Consider the following 21,205-nt stretch of genomic DNA (forward strand, 5'->3'; position numbering starts at 1 on the left):
ATATTCGGGGCACGCAAAAGAGCCTCCAGGAGGGCGGCGAGCTCCTCCGGCTGAAATTCACCACCTCTGAAGTTTATTTTCCAACTTCAGCAAAAGTCACAGCATCTGCTGCGGAGACTCAGTGGCCCCAAATGAACTCCTAAAGCAAAGCCGCCTTCCAGGTACTGCAGGTTTTGCCTAATTCCCAACGCGTCCCGACCGTGGTGGCAGCCTCTGCCACCCTCCCCCTGCCCGCCCTGGCACTGCCACCCCCTCCCCGGAGCAGCGGGGTCGGATCCAGCACAGGGCGCAGCACGGGGAGCTGCCGCTGGTGCGGAGGAGCGGGAAGGAGGGCAGCCAGCTCGGCACGGTGCAGGGCACCGCTGCACGGCTCCTTCTCGCTCCATCTCGCCCCCCACTCGCTCTTTGCATCTTTGCTCTCTGCCACGTGCGTGGAAAAACATCCTGGGGGCAACAAGTACGTTTACGCAGCACTCGGTGTCTGCCTGAAAAGGAAAATCGATATGAAAATAATGCCTTGCATCGGCCTACGAATGACCCAAGTGCTCACTGCGTAACTCGCAGCCCCCGTGAAGCCAGCGGGAAATTCAAAGGGAGCACAACGCAACCTCCTGCGTCCGGATCACGCCGCTTTTCGACAAAAGAAACAACACTTAACCAAAGACGTTTAGTTGAAGACTTACATATAAAAGGTTTGACACTGCTGTGGATGTGTTTATGCTGTTTGAGGCCTGAAGAAGTGGCAAAGGTTTTGCCACACTCTGGACAAGCGTGAGCACGAGCCCCAACATGCTGGGAACGAATATGCCTCTGAAGGTTGCTGGGGTCCGTGAAAACCTGCTAGGAAATGAGTACTGATTAACCAAGAAACTTGACTGCGGAAGAAGCCAGTTATTACAAGAGTCTTTTAAAATTCAAACCTTGGAGCTATTTGGGAGTCTTTAAGATTAAAAACCGTGGCTGCGTGCTGCATCACAGCCCCGCTAACGGGCGGCAATGGGACGGGGCCTCAGTTTCCCATGATCAGCCAAGTATTTGGTGGACCTGTTAACCCCTTTGCAGCCACTGCAGCAGATGCATTTGCCCCTGCCATTAGAAACTGTGCTTTTGAGGTCAGGGACTTCACAGAAAACGAGTCAAAACGCGGCTGCTTGAAACCTCTAAGCGTTACTGCAAGAGAAATACTTCATAGCAACACCTGAGTGCGTGACTGCGAGAAATCCTGTACATGACACAGTTCTAGCACCCAGGGCTTGGCTGCATCTTACGAGTGTCAACTCAATATAAAGTTCCCATTATTGCCGCAATTCTACTTAAAAGTGACAACAAAGTCCTCATGCAAAAGGCATGGGAATGTGGTAAAAAGCACTGCAGAGCACCACATCCTACACAAATAACCTGCGGAGCAAGCCCGGTGCTGGGAAGTGACAGAGATGCTCTGGAGGTGAGATAGCTGTGCTCCCTTAGCACAGCTGGGGCCCATCGCTACTTCTTATTTTGATTGATATTGCAGTAGTGTCCCGAAGTTGCTGGTCCCAACGCCCGGCACACAGCCTGGGGACGCGTCCAGCCTGCATTTCCCCAGGGTTCCTTGCCCCTCTGTGGCCCTCTTACACCCCACCACTGCTCGCAAGGCGCCGAGCCCTGAGCTCGGGGATGCTCGGCAGCCCGCATCAGCACTCAGTTCACACCCCCCAGCCATTTCCAAATCAAAGAGGGCAGAAAAATAACATATTAATAAAGTAGAAGTGTAAACCCTTGAGAAGCCGTCTGGAGCGTGGCAGAAGCCTTACACCCTCCTGCATCCCAGCCCCGGGCATCCCCGCTTCCATGCTCTCGCGCATCCAGAAGCACAAGAAGCACCAGGCAGCCTACAAATTCACTGTACCTTGGCACAGTTTTCACACTCGTAGTGCTTCCCGCTGTCGTGTGACATTTGGTGACGTATCAAGTTGGACTTCCAGTTAAAAGCTTTGGGGCACTGGTCGCACTTGTACTCCCTCTCCTCGCTGTGCGACAGCATGTGCTTCTCCAGGCTGCGGAAACAGGAACAGGGCTCAGTGAGGTCCCACACACGCACACGGGTTTATCAGAGATTTACAGAGCAGGAGAGGAAGAGGAGTCAGCAGAGACAGCACACAATTACAGAAAAAAAAAAATATTTTAAAAGCCCCAAAGGCCCAATCCCGACAGACCCAAGTCCTCTGAGTACCAGGCTCACCCCGGCCAGGAGGCAGAACATCCTCCTCCCCAGCAGAATAACACCCCCTCTGGTGTTTTGCCAGGCCACTCGCAAATGTTCCAGGAGATGCTGCTGCCATCGCTCCCGAAGGAGATTATTTCATACCCTTCTCAGTATTTCACTCTGGTCATTCTTCCCTGCAGCCTGACTTATTTCTACCTTATGCCTCCCCCTCTAAACACACCTTGGATCCCACCACCTGACATAACTCCAGTCCTTTGATGGGAGTGAATTTTTCTCTCAGCGGGAATAGATGAGGAACAACTCCACTGGAGTAAGACAAAATCAGCATCACAAGCCTCTAAATATGGTACACTACAATTGGAGTTACACTTTATTATTATTAACTGTGTTCAATTGCGTGGCTGTTTATTCACTCATTACTTAGTAGTTTATTCAGTCTATTAGTAGGGTATTTAATCCCCCACCCAATTACTGCTGCACATCTTTGAATTCATTTTTGCCTCTGAATTTTCTGAATTCCTGTTTTATTATTCATTTGCAGCAAATATATTTTTTAAACACGTGTATTTCTTGGTCACATACAAAGTCGTAACTCTCAGTATTGCTTGAGGACAGACCACTACGCAAGGTAAGAGTGGATTCAAAAAAAGGCACTAGGAACTGGGAACTTTGGCCGGGGATGCCAAACCGGATCAGTCCTTCCTCACATGAAGCTCCCACTGATCTCTGCTGAAGCAGTGGACAAAACCTGCCGCGTTTACAGTCTGGTTTGGGTTGGGCAGCCCAAACAGCAACCTTCATTCTCAGCCACAGGTTACAGAAATGCTTTCACCCTGCGGATGCTCTTTACTTCTACCCCTCTCAGACTCCTTCCTTTTGGGGGAAAAATTAATTCTGGCTTCCCCTCCTAATACTTCTGTAATGATTGACTCTCCATCATGCACTGGTAAACAAATTTACCACCAGACCTAGAGAGACTCTCGTCCCCGGCACTGGCACCAGGTCCCAGACGCCTGTCACAGCGATGTGATCTGCCCTCAGCACCGGCAGTCCTGGCCCCCCAGATCTCCATCTTCCTCCTCGGCTCCTTCCTCGTTTAATTACGCACACCCTCAAGCACGGCTCGTTCGAGCCTTTTGTTTTATATAATCTGGATATAGCACACTTCGGTACTTTTTTGCTGCGAACTGTCTTTGTGGTGTATTAGCCTTTCAATAATTCAAGAGTTCGGAGAATAACTGCATTCTCCCTCATTTTTCACTCTTTCTCACAGTGCTGCCCATCTATTTATGATGACTCGTTCTTTGTTTTCTGCCCTTTCTCTTCAATATTTAATATTTTAAGCTAAATTTACATTTCCTCAATGATTCCCATATGTTAGATATTGTCCTCTGGTTCGCAGGCAGAAAAGAACTTTAACACCGAATCGCTTATGATGTGGAAAAATGCTACAGTCCAGATTCCTGCCTCGCCCACACTGCTGCAACCCTTCCGACGTGATCTACCTACATCAGCCCCCTCGAGTCAATCGCTCAGATTGAAAATTAGACACGCGGAGCTGCATACTGCTCAACATCAACCGGTGAATATGACCTCGTGCCTGCACAAATTCCCACTCAGCGGGGTTGACCTAGTACGCGGGGAGCAATGTTTGGCGCGTGATGTTTTAATTACAGTGTCATTAATTTTGTGGAAGCGTAAGGATCAGGTCATACGACACGCTGACCTGAATCCCCCTGCATGATGCTGAGCCACCTCCACTCCATTGAGAGGGGCCAAGGAGCATCTGCATTTGGGGAAAGCAGGCTGCATCTTGCAGAACCAGCACCTGAAGCATCCAGGAGCAGTTGTCCAAAGGGGATAACCCTAAACAAATCCATGCTAACCTCCGACAGACACCACGACATCCTGAATCGTGGACTAGTAAAGATTTCTATGAAAAATATGAATCCACAACATACTCTAAATTGACAGATCAATATTTAAGGGGCATCTGATTATTAAGCAACGCAAATAAATGCACTGCTGTGCCTAAAAGGGCAGTTAATAGTCACTTAGGTTGTGCCCACGCAACATGGAGAGGAAAGAAGACACGGTGGGAGTGTGGGAGCTGTGCTACAGACTCCGGCGGAAAGCAAGAGGTACCGCCTGGGTCTGCTGCTGCTGTAAACCACCTCCCTAAGAGACGCGCTGCCTCATCACAGTGGAGGATCTGGTCCAGGATTTTGCTACTGAGATATCTCAGCATTACTATCAAATGTCCTGAAAGCATTAAGATGTCAATCTGCAAGGGATGTGCTGCAGAAGCTCCTGTGCACACTCAGTATCTTTCAGTAGTTTGCAAAATTTGCCATGATCTGCACCGCAAAACAGTATTTTAAGTAGCCACAAAAACTATAGCGACAGAGGATATGTTAACGACCTTCAGCATACAAAAGTTGTATTTTCTTCTTACATTCTATGCGTATTTCAGGTGCGTACGCACTTGGGTTTGTCTGTTTAAACAGCCAGATATAGCTACGAAAAAGATGAACCCCAGTGTTTCAAGACAGTACAGCTATGAATATATATTAACATACAGACATATATATATTAACATCTAGAACCTGCCTTTAGCTAGTATGGCTTATTTGCAAAGATAAAATAGAATCTGCCTTATTCAATCACCTTTTAAGCATCTGCTCCTACCTTTGTAAGTCTGGGAAGACTTGATCGCACTCCTTACACTCCTGGATTTCATGCACGTCCTGAAGGTCATTCTCATTCTCAAGCTTTTTCTGGAAGTCCTCCTCCACCATGGAGAAGGCGGAGTGAGGTGTGCTGCAGGGGAACTTCTGGTGGTCTACAAGCTCAGCCTTGGACTCAAAGAGCTGGTCGCAGTCCTCGCAGCGGTACTGCCGCTCCTCTGGAAGACAAACGGGTTGGGGACGGGGAGATCACATCAGTTTTCAGTCATTTTTACTACCACTCCATCAGGAGTTCCATGACAACGTGGTTAAATAAACGGCTATTCAGTGAGAAAGAGAAGAACCTCGAAAGAAACAAGGATGTCTTAGAAAGCTTTATAATAATGCTTTGATTCCACAAGATATGACAGTGCAGTAGTACCTGTTAACTGCCTGGGTGACAACCAATAGGGATCCCTAACACTGGCTTAGGACAAAAGTCAGTGCGCTTATATAGCATCCTAAATGGGGATATACAGCGTCTAAGGCGGATATCCGGTGGAGGCTGCCAGTCTCTGCCTTTCTGAATGAAGGAGACCGACTTAGACACAAACATCAGCATCTAAAATAGGCAAAAGGGTGTTTATAGAGTTTTTCAAAGTCTCTTCGTTTCCATCACAGTCCTTTTGCAGCACCCAGCCCTGTTCAAAGTAAGCCAGAGACACGCGCAGCTCAGGTAATGAAGACAGGGGGGGCTTGCTTTAAATTGCAAAAAATCAGTCACAACCTATTTCTTTCTGAAAATGAGTGCAGAAGATCACTACAGTGTCACTTTGGAGTGAATACTGCATTCCATTAATTAGTAATTCCTGCAAAAGAATAGATTAGCTGAAGACAACCCAAAAAAGCAAAGTTGGAGAAGAGCATCCCATGATATTTGTTTCTGCTGGATTTTCTACTCTCCATACGAGGAGACAGACGCCCTGGTTTGGTTCCAGCGTTACCTGCCCTGCAGATATAAATGCCCAAGGGCTCCGAGTCAGGCAGGCACTGAGGGTCTGGCTGAAACCTCAGATGTATGTAGTTGGTTCCTACTTGACAGTTGGGTCGATCCAGAGAAAGCATCATAGGGCTCTGTTGTACGCTGTCCATGAGCAATACTTTGGCTCTATCAGCTTCCAAATTAGCCCTGCGGGACGTGTGAATGCAGAGGTTTCCTATGGTGTCATTTACACAACAGCTACTTGACCATAGGCATGGAAAACGCTATGCTTGAAAACGGGGACATCTTTAGCAATAACTAAACTAAGTTACCACTATGGAAAAAAAAAACACCAAACACGAAACCAAATTAGAGTGAATGAATAATCCCCACCTTTTTCTTAAGAGAACAAAAGACACTGCTCTAAATGTACAGGCAGTTGTAAAAAAGCACAGCCGTGGGAAAACCCCTGTGTACAGTCCCTGAATCCTTGAGGATTTGTAAAATGTCCATATCGGCATAAACTGCAGCCTAATGGGCATCAGGCAGATGTCCTACACCCAGTCCTGCTGCGGCTGTACAACCCACTGCCCGACGGGCAGCGGAGCAAAAGGAGCTTCTGGAGGTGGGAGACAAATCTGAGCAACCACTCAGGAGCTTCAGACCCAGAACGTGTGTGCCGGACAAGTAACGAATGAGCGCGAGGGGAAATAATGGCTCAAACATTCGCACGAGTGACAGCAATATTAACAACCTGAGATTTTCTCTTTTCAAGAGGACAAAAGAGCGGCTGTTTGGCGAGGTGACAAAAAGTAACCTGCGACTGGGGTCCATACGGGTCCTGCAGGAGCAGCACAGCTCCATGAGCCCATAAGGACAGGGACTCCTGTTTGCCTTTTGCAATACCCGCAAAATGATTGAGTTTCAGCCTTGAAGCCTTATTACTGCTCTCAGTTCCATCTGTAGACCTCTGTTTCTGCCAGGGAGGTTCGAGTAAGTGAGGGTAAAACCTGAACAACATTAGGAGTTGCAAGGATGCAATGCTAAGAAATGCCGACTGTGCAAACTGGAGCTCGTCAGATTAACAGGTACAAAATGCCACACTGAATGAAGCTACGCTCCTGGTTGGACCAGGTTGGAGCGACGAAGAAAATAAGCAGAGAATCCCCAGCACCAGTGTTGACATTGCTTTTGAGAGCAGGCTCACCCTTCAGAAGGACTGAAGGAGTCATTGTAACACTAAAATAGTTTATCCACTGAACAGCTTTCAGGGAAACAGGAGAGCAGAAAAAAGACAAATACAGCCGTGGTCCAGGTCTCCTCCCTGGCTAAAGTGATGCCATCCTGGATTTCAAAAGGATTCCAACAGAGTAGAAATCTCCCTATTTTTTTTTTGCTTAATTTCAGTGATACTTTCTATTAGATCAGAGAGTAAGAAGCAGCTAACCGTGAATGTCCGGAGCCATTGTTTCATGTGAATAATCTTCACTCTTCATGAACAGTAAGAGCTCCTCTCCTGGTTCAATATCTGCTACCACTCTGTAGAATATCTGCGGAAAAAAAAAAAAAAGAACAAAGGAGAAAGCAATGTGACTACCGCAACAGGCAAAGAGGCATATACCACCGCCGGTGAGTATTACAGGATCAAAACCGCATGGCCGGACCCTGTCCCGGCGCGGGTGCTGCTGCTGTTTGCTGGGGAGTTGCTGACTTTGACTGTGGCAGCTCTGCTCCTTCCAGCCCCAGAGCCGCTGGGGCTTCGGGAAGATAAAAAGGACGACTGCTTTCAACAGCCTCTGCTGCAAAATGAGCTGCCCGAGGACTGCAAATATCACCGGCAATTGGCATGCTTAGTCGTACCAAACCCGTGTACAAAGTAGCCATAAAACGCATCTCTGAGCGATCCATGTAAGGGAGGCAACTCCTGTTGCACTGGGAAAAGGTACTAAAACCGTCCTGAAAAGATGCTGCCGATTAAACCTTAGGCATCCAGCCCTCCCGTTTCAATCATCTACGCAGTCCAGAGAGCCGCGAGGCGAGAGGCTTATACAAACCAGCGCGCCTGGTTATGCCTTAGCTTCAAAGGGGAATCAAAGGAAAAATCAGTCCTGGATGAAGAAATGCCACCAGCAGCTTTTGGCCAGCCGATGGCACCTGGTCCCCCTGCACCGGTGACACGGGGCTCTGCGCTTGTCGTTGGGAAGGTGCCCGGCGGAGAAGCAGGGGGCTGCTGCCTTGGGCCCGCGCACCCAGAGCCAGCGCGCACCGGCACCGCGAGGCTCTGCCGAAAGGAAATTCCCAAAATCCATCTGGCTGCTTTCTGTCTCAGCAGGAAATGTGAAGAGCACTAAAAAGCTCCACGAAGCAGCTCAAATAAATATTAGTAACTTCCTCGGGCCTTTTTAAACAAAAACACATGACAGCTATGTTTCCTACGCGAAAAAAAAAAATAAACGATGCTTTTGCGTTTTCTCAGAGTTATGTATTTTTAAAAGTTTCTCTCTCAAACTCTTAACTCTCGATACTCAATGCAGAGCATGGGGAGAAAGGCAGAAAATCACCGTCACTGTTTAAAGTCAGACCGATGCGTTTGTCCCAACATTGGAACGGGTACCTAGAGACGCGTGGGCATTCTCTCTGCCGGGTCACACGTGAACCGTCACCCATCGGGTGGCCCCGGCAGCCGAGCACATACCGATGTCCTCCAGGAGGTGGCCGTATAGCCTAATCGTTTCGTTCCACACAACCCGCCTTTAGCCCATGGATATGGGCTAAAGATCTCAAAAGAACGAATTAAGATGCGTTTCCCCGCAGTTGTTTTCTTTTCTTCGCCTTGTCCCAAAAGCCGCTCTGGAGGAGGGGCGCAGGGCAGCGGCGGTGAATGCTGCTCGTCCCACCGCCCCGCTGCTCTCCCTTCCCCAGGTGCCAGAAGCGCTGGCAAAATACATCAGGCACACGGTACCCGTGCCGCAACCCCCTGCTTATGGCCAATTTCCCCCCTAAAAGCCATGAAAAGGAGTTTATGGGCAGCCCGACCTGCCCAGGCTGCACCTCCTCCCTCCTCTTCCACACCACCCTGGTTGAACTGTCCGCTGGGTCTGCTCGGGCTTGCCATTTTCACCCCGTGCCGAGGGGATTTCGAACTCCACCAAGTATTTTGGGAGCCAAGAGAGCCAGGGCAGGGTCCCACGCGTGTCTCTTCACGCAGCCAGGTGGACGCCCGGCACCGCAATCCCCTCTGGAGCTGATGTCGCCATCGGTGCCGGAGGCCGTGGGGCTGCTGCGTGGGCTTCGGCGTGCTGGGGACGCGGCTGGGGCAACGCAGCTCATTCGATCAAGGGCCGAACCACATTTAAGCGAAGGCAGCTTTTAAATCCCGCAAATAAATCTGATGTCGGCACCGCATCCAGTGAATACTTGCTTTAAGCGATACCCGGTTTTCCATTTATTAAGATAAATGTATCGAAAACTGGCTTTTTTTCTTCCAGAAGTATAATGGCCTCCACGTATGTGAAAGTGAAGCTGCAGCCCAATCCGTGGAAGATAAGCCTGGTCCCTGGCTGGCTTTGGGTGGAAATAACAGGTTTCCATTGCGGACCAACCCGAGAGACATCTGCAAACCTTCCTGCTGCAACAGCACCCACCTCCCGCTTGGGGTGGAAGCAGGATCAGGCCCACCACGAGGCCAGGCAGGACCTCCACCGTCTCAGGGGGGCCGTGCCAAAGCTCCTGCTCTGCCCAGGACAGCTCTGCCCAGGACCTGGGTGCTCCCAGGTTTTGTGTCACGGTTGGGTAAGCTCAGCTCTTCTTCTGAGGTCAGCGGTGTGTCCACACCAAGGAGCGAAGACAAACCACAGTGAAGCCTTCTCCAGTATTTTTTCTGTCCCATCAAAGGTATTTTGATAGACCTTTTCACCTCGCATCGCAAAGGGAGGACACCTGGACCGTACACGGGCATAAAGAGGGTCTTGTTCGCGAAGCGTTGTGCTGGGGTGCATCACTTCTCTTTGGGAAGCCCCGGTACGAAGCGGCATCTTTCCTGCAGCTGTGGCACAAATCCCTGACCAAGGTGTAAACTCTGCAGCCAATTGTCCCATCTGCCTTGCTGTTCCAAAATATCAGAGATGCTTAAGATGCCCATCAGAAACTACCTGGCCGGCCTCTCTGTGCCTCAGCGGGGAGACGAGACGGAGGATCCAGAAAAAAACTCCACGGTTTAGATCGAGTGATGTTTCTTTGTTTTTTCATCTCAGAACTAACGCCCTCCAAAACAAGGCCCAAGTGACAGATTTCCAGCTCTGGCTTTTTCACATTATCATCATCATCATCATTAAAATACTAACTTTAATTATTATTAAAAATAGTTTTTTAAATTGCTGAATGTACAACCCCCTCCCATCTGCACTAACAGTTTACATACCAGATTGCATTCCAGTGAGGATCTAAAATAAAACATCCTGAACCTTAAACCAAAACGATCGTGCAGGTAAATTTAATCTGATTTTAAGAGCTGTCCTTATTACTTCGTGTGAAAAGCTTTTTTCCTCACTTTTCCCACCTAAAACCTCCTGGAAATATCCCGCCTGAGAAAAAGCGAGAAGCCAACTGGGGAAATGAACCACGTTGCCCGAGTTTTTAGGCAGCAGCATCCTACTGCGGGGAGACGGCGTGGGGGTTCTGTAAGGATAGGAAAGCTCATAAATGACCCCCCTTCAGCCCCGCAGGTCCCCTCCCGGCTGCCCTTGTTCGGCAGCAACACCAACCTCGACCGCAGGCGGGTTTTTTTGTATTGGGAAACGCTAATGTAAAATAAACGGACTTTTCAATTGCAAAGCTTGAAGATTTCTTGGATGCGGTCCTGACAGCTGTAATTAATGAAAAGTTGGAATTTTCTGACTATCACCCCTTCAGCCCCCCCCCCCCCCGCCCCCTCCCCGAGCCCGTTTCGTTACCTATCTGGGGTTCACCTGCACGCACGTGCGAGCAGGCACCGGTCTGCCTCCAGGAGTACTGGAAGAGCTGCTGCACGGTAGAGAAACGACCTAGAGCGGAGCGGGATGGAGTGGGGGGGGGGGAGAAAAAAAATAAAAGCAAAGTCCAGATGCACATTTCACATGCCCTGGGATCAGCGGTGTGTGACTGCAGTTTATATAGGAAGAGCAAAATCGGATCCAGATCTGGAAACACTTTCAAAGTTCAGGGGGTCTGGGGTGGGGAGAAGTTGGGGGAGGCCAAACTCATCAGTCCTCTGTGCCTGCCTACACCGCAGGTCATATATTTATGCTACCGAGCAGAAATAAAAAGCTCCCAAACTGCAAAACCGTAAAGGGAAACCTGCAAAACCGGGGGGGGGGGGGGGCAAAAAGAAAAGGAACACACACAATTTACTTTTAAATGGATGAATAAGGCCTCATTGTTATGAATCCCAGTTTACTTTTCCTGGTCAGGCACTTGAAATTTTATTTATGCTTAATAGACTGCATTTGGCATGTGTAAAGATGACAGAAGCGTGAATTATGAACGACCTTCAACCTATTCAGGAAGTTGTAATAATTGAAATAATAGCGAAAACGCGCTCCCCGCGAGCTCGGGCCGGGGCCGCGCGCTCGGCCGCCGCCGTCACCGCCTGCGCGCTTTGAAGTGCCCCGGCCATCCCGCCTGCCCCGGCGAGAGCCGCACCGCTCGCTCTGAACCCCCTCTCTGCCCCCCCCCCCCCCTCCCCCGGGAGGGTTTAACCAAAGGATGCCGCTTTGGGGGGGGGGGAAGTGACATTTCAGCCGCCGCGTGCGAGCAAAGGCACCAGCTGCGACGCAGGCATCTGCCGCGCTCAGCCCTGAAGAGGAGCCGTATTCCGCTGCATCCAACTAAAGCCTTTATCCCCGTGCACGCGAGAGCTTCGGGAAGCACTGCACGTGCCCCAGCGCTGTCTGGGAAATTCAGATTTTAGGGATGCCGCCGCTCAGAGTTGGCGCTCTCCGTCCTCTGACGCCCCAGGCGATGTGGTGAACTGGCAGCCAGCGCCACGGGGGGATGGCACCGAGTGACATCGTCCTGCGCCACGCTGGTGCGAACGGCAGGACCGAGCAGAAGACCCACCGGATGGGATGGTGGGAAGGAAGAGAAGATACCCATGGTGGAGCACACCCTGGGGAAAGCCTGCTGAAGCCCACCAGAGCCCTACGCTGCTGCTCCTGTGCCAACATCCGGCGCCTGACGGGCTCCTGGCCTCCGCCACGGGGACGCGCACCCCGAGCATGGCACCTCTGGGGGCTCCCGGCCACATTTGGGGGCTCTGGAGCACCGGAGGGGAGCGTGCCCCGAGCCGGGGCAGGAAAGCGAGAGAGGCGGCGCGCACATTGCCAACTGGCATTCGCCCCCGCGCTGCTCCGGAGCAAGAGTGGAACTTGCCTGAAAAGCAAAACAAATTAAACATCCAAAACTAATAATAAGCGTTATGTTCAAGGAGCTCGAACAAAATCAGGATTTATGCCCACCAGAAAAACGAGAAGGATGAACGGATACATAACCTCACAGCGAGCGGCAATTAAGCGTTTTGAGGGGGGAGAAAAAAAGAAGAAAGAAAAAGGTCCAACCGGCGAAGCTTCAATTTTAGCTCCTGTGATGAACAACTTTTGCAGCTGGAGAACTGTGTGATGAAACCCGAGCCAGGTTCTTCTTGCCATGCTCAGGCAAATGATAAATTGAAACGAACTGGAGTTTTTTCAAGGGCTAACGGAGAGGAGTCCTTCCCGAGCGCTGTATCGGGCCCAAAGAAAACTTCAGCAAAAATCCGCAGGCGAAACTCAGCAAGTGCCTGCGTACGAGCGAGCGCGGGGGCGCGGGGGGACGGGACGGGACGGGACAGGAGGGGACCCTCCCCTTCACCCTGCCCAGATGGTGGGGGAGCACCACAGTGCCTCGGCACCAGGACTGTGAAGCCTTTTTCCTTCTTCGTTTCCAAAATGCCCCGAAACTGCCCAAGTGGATGAAGCAGGAGGGGCTGGAGCGAGGATGTTCTCCTGAAATGGCACCGGGAATCCCCATTTTTCCACCTTCGGAGGTAAAAGGTGCCTCCCGCTCCCCTGAAGCGAGGGAGGGAGCTGCAGGGTGTCCCTCCGCTGGGCACTCTCTTCAGCATCTTGGGGGCTGCAGGCCACCTCCCCGGTGACGCTGATGTCTTCTTCCATCGTAGGTGAATTTTAAGCTCTGTGAGAGCCCCGGCTCCGGGTGAGGGGCTGCCACATCCAGCCCTGCACAATCTCCTGCTCAGGGGTCACCGACCACCGACACCAACTTCTGCGTGTCCACTCATTCTCCTCTCCTGAGGTGACCTCACCATGCAGTTGCCTTCTAACATCCCACCTTCGTTCATGAACCACACGAAGCGTCAAGTGAGCTGCAGCCTTGTCCTGGCTCTGTGGACATCTATAACCCTCTATACCCCTTCTGGCAAACGGACCAGTATGATCTGACAGCTCCCATTGCAAAAAAAAAAAAAAAAAAAAAAGCATTTAAGCATTTTTGCTTAGAGATGATGGGCCTTGCCGCTTTTATTAACCGTGAATTGTCAATAAAAAGCTTATCGCTGGGCAGAAATGGCAACAACTGGTTGCCGGTTTTGGTTCTAAACAATTTCTTTTAGGTCACGTCAGGACAGGCCAACGCCAAAAGCGGTGACGCCACCAACGCGTTAAGCTCCGGATAAGCCGGGGGGACGTAAAGACCAGGGCAGGAGTTTCACCCACAGCCTCAGCTCTGACTGCGATAAGTGGAAAATCACTGCCGCCGAGCTCCTCGTTCCACCAGCCCTACGCTACCACGACCCCGCTCCGCCAGAGACAGATTTTCACTGGGAGCTGGATTGAGCTTTAGTTGCTTAATAAACTAATAACTCATAGGAAGACTCATGGCGGAATAGGGCCCCGAATGAGCTCGGCGTGCGCCTGCCCTCCTGACCCACAAGAGCCGAAACCTAAATTTCACTCTCTGACGGACAAAGCCTCAAAACTGGTCCTTAAATACCCAAGTTTCGCAGGTGGCCACGTGGCTCGGGGTGCCGGGGGAATCTCTGCCCTTCTCTGCCCGCCGCAGGGACGGGGCGGGGGTTGGGGGGGGCGGCAGCAGTAAAACCCGAAACACGAAGCTGCGCCTGCAGGTTAAAAAAGTTTGTAAAACGCATAAGGTGTGAGCAGATCGGGTGAAACCTACAGCAGTAGGTTCACTCGTGCGAGTTTATACCCCTGACAGCGGGCACGTTGTTAAGAGCAGAACACTACTGGTTTTTCTCCCGTTGCAATAGCGTATACCTGAGTATAAGGCAACAAAACAAAACGCATAAAAAAAAAAAAAAAGAACCCCTGAAACCTATTTCAGCGCACCCAGCAACCCAAAACCTCCGTAAACTGATCTTGAGCCGCTTGGAGTTTTCCATGGATAAACCAAAGGTAACCTTCAGGAGCTGCTTTGTCGGGGGGAGGGGAGGGGGGAAGAGACCTGGAAACGCAGAGCAGTTTCACAGCGGTTTGTGGCTGTATCGCTGTCAGAGCTCTGCGAGCTATAAGCAAGATAAAAACAATATTCCGCCGTTTTAACTCCAACTGCTACCATCTATGTGCCTTAAAAGAAAAGAAGAAAAAAAAAAAAACAAAAAAAAAAGGGGGGGATTTTTTTTTATAGCTTGAAGGTGACCGTGATCCCAGCCTGAAAACGTGCCTGGAACGTGTGACAGCCCCTGACACGCCATTGCTACAGTCACTGCTGGATTTGCAACTGCGCTTTCATTAACGTATATATTTAAAAAGAATGCTTTTGCCGGGGTGACAGCGCTGCCAGAAAGCCTAACGGAGCTAATCATTCTGAAGTCATTAAAAAGTTGAACTAATAGACGTTTAATGATAACAAGAGGGGAATCGTCCAAGTTAGCAGAAACTGGTATTGAATCCTGACTCTGAGCTGAAAAAACGCATTCCAGGGCAATAACAGCGACAAGACTCTCTGCAGCTCTGCACACACTGTAGTCTCTTTGGGGAAAGGAAAAAATGAGAGTGCCCTGTTTGTGGAATTTTATTATTCATATACATCTTGAATTACATACGTACAGGTTAGATTGGGTATGACAGGAGATAATAGGAAGACAGCAAAGAGAAATCCTAGATCGACCTCATTTAAAATTAAAAAAAAAAAAAAAAGGAAAACCAACAAAAAAATGAAAAAATGCAGCTTTTAAACCCTACTCCACCTCCAATCAAATGAAACACGAGTTGCATCCAGCGTGCATGTTTTGACTGCATCCCACCATTATCGAGCTGTTCATCTCAGCAAAGCTCACTTATACAGCCGTAAGAAAGAGCCCAGGCCCTTTGTGAAGTTGATCCCAAGTGATGAAACCTAACCTCAACCGTGAGTCGAGGGGTGGGGTGGTATGTCTCAGAAAAAAAAAAAAAAAAAAAAGTCCAGTAGAGAGACAGAAAACAACAAAAAAATGTTTTTCTTTCACTCTTTTTGTTAAATACAGAAGGCAGAGCTCAGCAGAGCGACTGGATTACACGTCGCCCTGAGATTCATCCAAATCCTGCCTCGAGCAGTCTGGGAATCATACCTGTCTGTCAGTCAAGCTTGAATTTAGTAGCATAAACTTGCGGGCAGCGCGAGGCTGGGAGCGCTGGCGGGATCTTTTACCGTTTCAGGTACAGCCCAATGTTTGCTTGGGAATTTTACAGATGAGTTGAAGCAATTAGAGGTGAACAATTACTGCTGATCGAGTGTCTGTGCCTCCGGAGCAAGCAGCGTCTCCCGCAGAGGGGATGCTCCCTGTGGGATGAGGGCTGTTGAGGTGCTTCTTATTCCCGGGGGAACTGGGGGGGGAAGCGGGGTACCCCCCCAGCCCAGCACTGGCTGCGGCTCCAGCTGAGCTGGGGCCTCCTGTCCCAGCTGGGCTGCGTCGCCTCTGCCCTCCAGCTGAAGCTGCAACCGCTCATACACATCCTCAGGCTTCGCTTTTTTTTTTTCTTCTCATTATTTTTTTCTTCTTCTTTTTTTTTTTTTTTTCTTTTTCCTTTTTTTTTCCTCCCCTTCTTTTTCTAGGACCTACATCAGCAGAGCGCCCCAGGGCAGCCCCGCACAGCCTACACCCGGGCACACACGCACGCTCCGTCCTGACTCCCATTTGTCACTCCTCGTACACGCACACGTTTGGCCATGTAATGTCCATTTCCCAGTTTGCCTTCCCATTATATTTTATATTACCTCTGGTGAGCTTGTGCCAGAAGAAAGCAGAAGGAGGAGCTGTTAGAAAGGCTTTTTCGCTTTAAGATTCGAGAGCACATTTTTAGCATTAACTTTTTAGGCTCTGGTCATAAAACGTTGGAGCGCGCGTACGATTTTGTGGGTTAAATTTGCAGCGTTTTCAGAGGGCCAAATGAACAACAATCTCTTGCTGACAGCGCCCAGCTCGCAACACGCTACTTGAAAGGCAACCAATTCTTAATTTGCAAATCTCAGCAACAATAAGCTATAAAAATATGGAATTATGAACAGCACGATACTGTGCAAAATAAATAACAAGTCTCCAGTGAATGAAAGAAATTATTGGCAGCAGTACAGCCACCATTACCAAATCTCAGAAATGTAAACACACAAAAAAAAGGGAAAGTTACGAGCGCCATAACTTTCCTTCCAAAAACGTCAAAAGGCGGGTGCGTGTCTGCGCCGCAGAGGTAGATGCTGATGTTGCAGCCCAGCGTGGCGTTTCGGTCGCAGATCCCAATACTGACGCAAAGACAGTAAGTTGCTTTGACCAACGCACGTGATTCCGCTTCTAATCCTTCCCATCTATGCCAGCTCTTATTAAACATAAAATACTTGAATTTGCTGCTTCGGTTCATCTATATAGTTTCCTTTCCGTATCACTGTTCCGTAAATGCTGAGCTTTGAGAGAATTGATCATTTCTCAGTGTAAAGCGTATTTCAACTTGGAAAATGTATTTTGCATTCACTAATAATCTTTATGGTTTCTTTAGTTAAACCAGCTGCCCCACCAACAAGAAACTCTGTCTCAGTCGGCTGGCTCGTTCTGCCCTAGATATGCTCGGGGCTGAACTGCAAAAGTTGAAAATTTAAAAAAAAACCTTCTCGCGTAGTTTCTGAAAAAGTTATTTAAACCGGTTTTAACGAACTACCTCGCACGAGCAAAATACCTAATGCTGTGCTGGAAATAGCAGGCTGTCTCACATTCGTTTCCTATACGTAAGGAATTTGATTAGAAAGAACGATTTCTAATTGAAGCTTTGTGTCTGGTTGTGATTCTTTTTTCAATACTGTCAAGGCAATTAAATCCGCTAAAGATAATCTTTAACATTCACCTGATGCAGTTAATTAAGTGGTGAAAAATGAAACACTGACAAAATGAATCAAATCCTACCTTTGCAGGTAGCAAAGTTTAAATTGGAAACAAGAATTCACAACCAGTTGTTGCAGTGCTTTTTCAGATATTTTACTTTAAAGAAGCATAGCTTTCTTAACCTAACTTCACCCATTAAAATATTTCATAATGGCATACATTATCCGCAGACTAAAGCGAACCCTGATTTAAGAAACACCTAATAACTCATCAGCATAATTGAAAACAAAATGCTTCACTGTGTCCTCCCTCTGCCTCTCCCAGCCTTCTTTCCAACGCACAAGGATAAATAATGTTTCAGCCCAACAAAGAGTGGATTTAAGTGCAATAAACGAAAAGAAAAAGAAAACCACTGAAGACCCTGGTTCAGCGTATCACAAGCATTACGAGTTCCAGCAGAGTGTGCGGGAAGGCATAATAATATTCACGCACGTGTGCATTCAAATCCACAGCCCCATACATGCAACTACACAGTAGCATTCTCAGGTTTGCGTCTTCCCCTCCGCTCTTTCCATTAACTTCCCATTACAGCTTCTCATCAACTCAACGGTTTAACGTAGCAATCCGAGTGGACTGGAAGAGGAGCCAGAAAATGCTGCTAATTCAAAATCAGCAAATACTGGCTTTGTATTCCTAAGAAAGCAGTCCAAATTTTTTACCAGGTATAAGATAAAAAATAAATTATTATTTATGAATCGAACAACAATGTGGGAAAATAGAAAATTCATATTATCCATAACCCATAATCAAAATTATGCTATTCTGCATCTCACATCCGTGCCTTATCTTTTACCATAACAGCAAACAGGCCAAAAATCTGTTGTGAATCGCTGTTATTTTTTTCCCATTGACACCTTAAAGTTGTTTAAAAAAAATAAGTCCAGAAAGTGAACACCACGTACCTGATCACTTATCTGACATGCGACAAGGTTGTGCTGATTGTAGCATCCAGCAAACTTGATATATTTGAGCCAGTTTCCTACATCTGGTTGACTGGCATCTATGCAGAACTTCACATTGCAAAACTCATCCAAGATCTAAAAGGAAGAATATGAAAGAGTGAATCTTTCTGTCGCTGTCTGAGCATACTAATCAAAAGATATATCATAGGTTTCCAGATAAACAAACAGATAATAATAATAATAATAACAATAATAATAATAGTAATATAGACATGTTCATTGAGAAATACACTTCTCTGTTGAGATATTTTTTTTAGGAACAGTCAGAATACGTACATAATAATAAAAGAACAATAAATGTATTGAAAAATATCCTGGCAAATATTTACATGTGATTGAGATGTTGTCTAATTACTGCTAAGAAATGCTATGTTAATTTCAGAGGAATTTATTTCCTATGCATCCATCAGTGACTATGTTTGAAACTGTGATTTTAATTAAACACGATTCTGTCAGGGAATATAACAAAAATTCTTAAAATAGGTGGTGTTGGCTTCATTTGAGGTTTCCGTTTGTGTTTCAGGATTTATGCTGTTTGCAGCACCCATTTAGTCTTTTCGTATTTGTTGCTCTGAACCAAACTTTATTTAGTAGGCAGAGTTATTTATCTTGTTTTAATATTACGCTTCCCAAACAGCCCTTCTGTGCAACACTTAAATCACTCCCCTTAATTGAAGCAAATAATAGAACTCCCTATGCCAAACTAAGGAAAATAAATGAAAAACAATGTAAACACTCATGCAAAACATGGCAGTATTCAATACATACCAATAAATGGTTCCAATTATGCAGACAATAAACAAATATAATGAGATTGCTTGTGGACAAGCTAAAGAGGATGTTCTACTCTAATATTATGACAAATTACTAATCATTACATACAGCTGAATATCATGATTTATTTATAGCAAGCTTTGCCACCGGCCTATCCTCCACATCCCGCAGCATCCCAGGGAAAGCTCCCTGCTACATTTGTAACTTCTCCGGCGGGGCACCGCCGCCGAACCACCCGACTTTTAGGAGAGGAAAAAAAAAAAAAAAAAAAAAAAAAAAAATCCAAAACAACCCCCAAACCTTAAAGACACCCGCCCCAGCCGAAAAGCAAAGGGAGAGAGGGAAGGCTCTTCCCCCCGATGGGAAACGTTTGTATTCACGTCCAGCCCCGGCGCACTTTTGGCCTCGGGGCTGAATGGCCGGGAGCGGCGGCATTGTGTGCCACTTAGTTAATGAAAACCCACGGAAGTTTCCTATCAAGGGCTCACAATATCGCCTCAGCCCCCGCTCCACGTTCAGTAATTAAACCAGCCCCGCCGAAAGCTGCTCGCCCCGAGGGGGCGGCCGGGGGGGGGGGGGGGCAACCCCAGGTACGGCGGGGGCTGCCCCCGGGTCACTGTCTGCCCCCCCCCCCCCCCCAACCTATCCCCGCCGCCCCCCCCCCCCCCCCCAACCCCCGGTGCCAGGATCGGGCCCGGCGGGGGGGGGCGGGGAGGGGGGAGGGAGGTGAGTTCGTGCCTGCCCGCTCGGGGCCGCCGGCTTTCTCCTCTCCGCTCACCCCCCCTCCCCCCCCAAAAAAACACAACACGGGGGAAACCCCCAACCCCCTCACACCCCTCACCCACCCTCCCCCGCCACCCCAAATCCCGGCGGGGCCCGGCGAGCGCCCCGCGACCGCGCACAGCGCGTCCCATCCCCCGCGGGCGCGCACGCTACCCGCACCTCCGATTATTTTTTGGAGGGGGGTGTTAATTTTCCTTTTTAAAGCAAATCCCGCTCTGCCCCAAAAAGAAGAGGGGGGGGGGGGGGTGTGGGACACACGACACGACTACTCACCCCCCACCCCCCGGGTTGGCGGAGGAGGGTCTGCCCGGCGGCGCGGCGGGCACCGACGGGGCAGGGCGGCCCCGTCCCGCGGGGCCGTGGGCAGCGCTCGCCCGCTCTTACCTTGTGTCGCCCGGAGCCCGCGGGGGCGGAGGAGGGGGGGGGGAAGGGGGGAAGGTGAAAAAAAAAAAATATCCTTCAGGCGGCTGGAAGCAACATCTTGGCGTCAAAGGCGGGCGGAGGCCGCGGCCGTCGGGGTCCCGGGCTGCGGCGGGCGGTGCGCTCCGGCATTTGTCGGGGGCCCGGGGCACCGGGCGGGGAGGGAGGGGGGGCCTGAGGCGGGGGGGGGGGGGGGGGGGACGGGTGACTGCCGGCCCCGGAGGGCTCAGCGGCGGCGGGGCTCGGCGGGTTTCTGCCGGCTCGGCATCACCTTCCCCTTTCGGCCCCTTATCGGTGTGTATGTGCGCGAAGAAAGTTATCGGGAGAAGGGGGGGGGGGGGGGGGGGGGGGGGGGGGGAGAAAAGAGGAAAAAAAAAAAAAAAGAAAACCCAAAAAACCACACAGCCCTCTTTAAGAGGGAAAAAAAAAAAAAAAAAGAAAAACAACAACAAAAAAAAACCCAAAACCAAACCCCACCGCACACCGCTCAACAAAACAAACTTCTTTCACTTCTCCGCCGGGGATGGGAGAAAAGTGTGCGTGGGCGGGCGGGCGGGAGGCTCTCCCCCTCCCCACCCCCGCGGCTCTGCCCGCGGCGCTTCTTCCCCGCCGCACCCCCGGGCAGCGCCCGGCCCGGCCCCCCCACCCCCACCCCCCTTCCCACCCCCCCCACCCCCCTCCCCGCCCACCCCGTCGGGTCCCGCCAGCCCCGCTGTTCCCCTATTCGGCCACTGTCTCTTTAAAGCGGGGCAGCCCCGGTCGCGACGGCGGGGCCCCCCCCTTCCCTCCCTCCCCGTCCCGGGCGGCGGCGGTGGCGGCGCTCCCGGTGCCCTTAAAGCGACAGCGGCCCCGCGGACGGGGGGTCAGCGCCGGGTCGCGGAGGAGCGGTCCCGCCGCGGGGGCGCACCGGCGGTCCGCGGGGGCGCGCCCCCCCCCCCTCAAAGTGGGGGGATCCGCCCCCGCGGACCGCCGGTGCGCCTCCGCGGTACCTCGGACCGCTCTCCCCCCGCTCCC

At 50.0% G+C, this 21,205-nt stretch overlaps 1 protein-coding gene across 1 annotated transcript in view; it reads right to left on the reverse strand.

Annotated features, from left to right (window-relative positions):
- Window positions 1–20,190, reverse strand: part of MECOM (MDS1 and EVI1 complex locus) — a 50,151-nt gene extending 29,961 nt beyond the window's left edge. The window contains exons 1-6 of the mRNA XM_082487424.1: window positions 20,156–20,190; window positions 18,155–18,289; window positions 7,302–7,404; window positions 4,895–5,111; window positions 1,889–2,036; window positions 684–837 (exon numbers count right to left, since the gene is read on the reverse strand). Of these exons, the coding sequence (XP_082343550.1) occupies window positions 684–837; window positions 1,889–2,036; window positions 4,895–5,111; window positions 7,302–7,350 (568 nt within the window). The 5' untranslated portion in view covers window positions 7,351–7,404; window positions 18,155–18,289; window positions 20,156–20,190. The remainder of the gene's footprint in view (window positions 1–683; window positions 838–1,888; window positions 2,037–4,894; window positions 5,112–7,301; window positions 7,405–18,154; window positions 18,290–20,155) is intronic.
- Window positions 20,191–21,205: the final 1,015 nt, after the last annotated feature.

The sequence above is a fragment of the Vanellus vanellus genome, assembly GCF_965231255.1.
Source record: "Vanellus vanellus genome assembly, chromosome: 8".
Lineage (NCBI taxonomy): Eukaryota > Metazoa > Chordata > Aves > Charadriiformes > Charadriidae > Vanellus > Vanellus vanellus.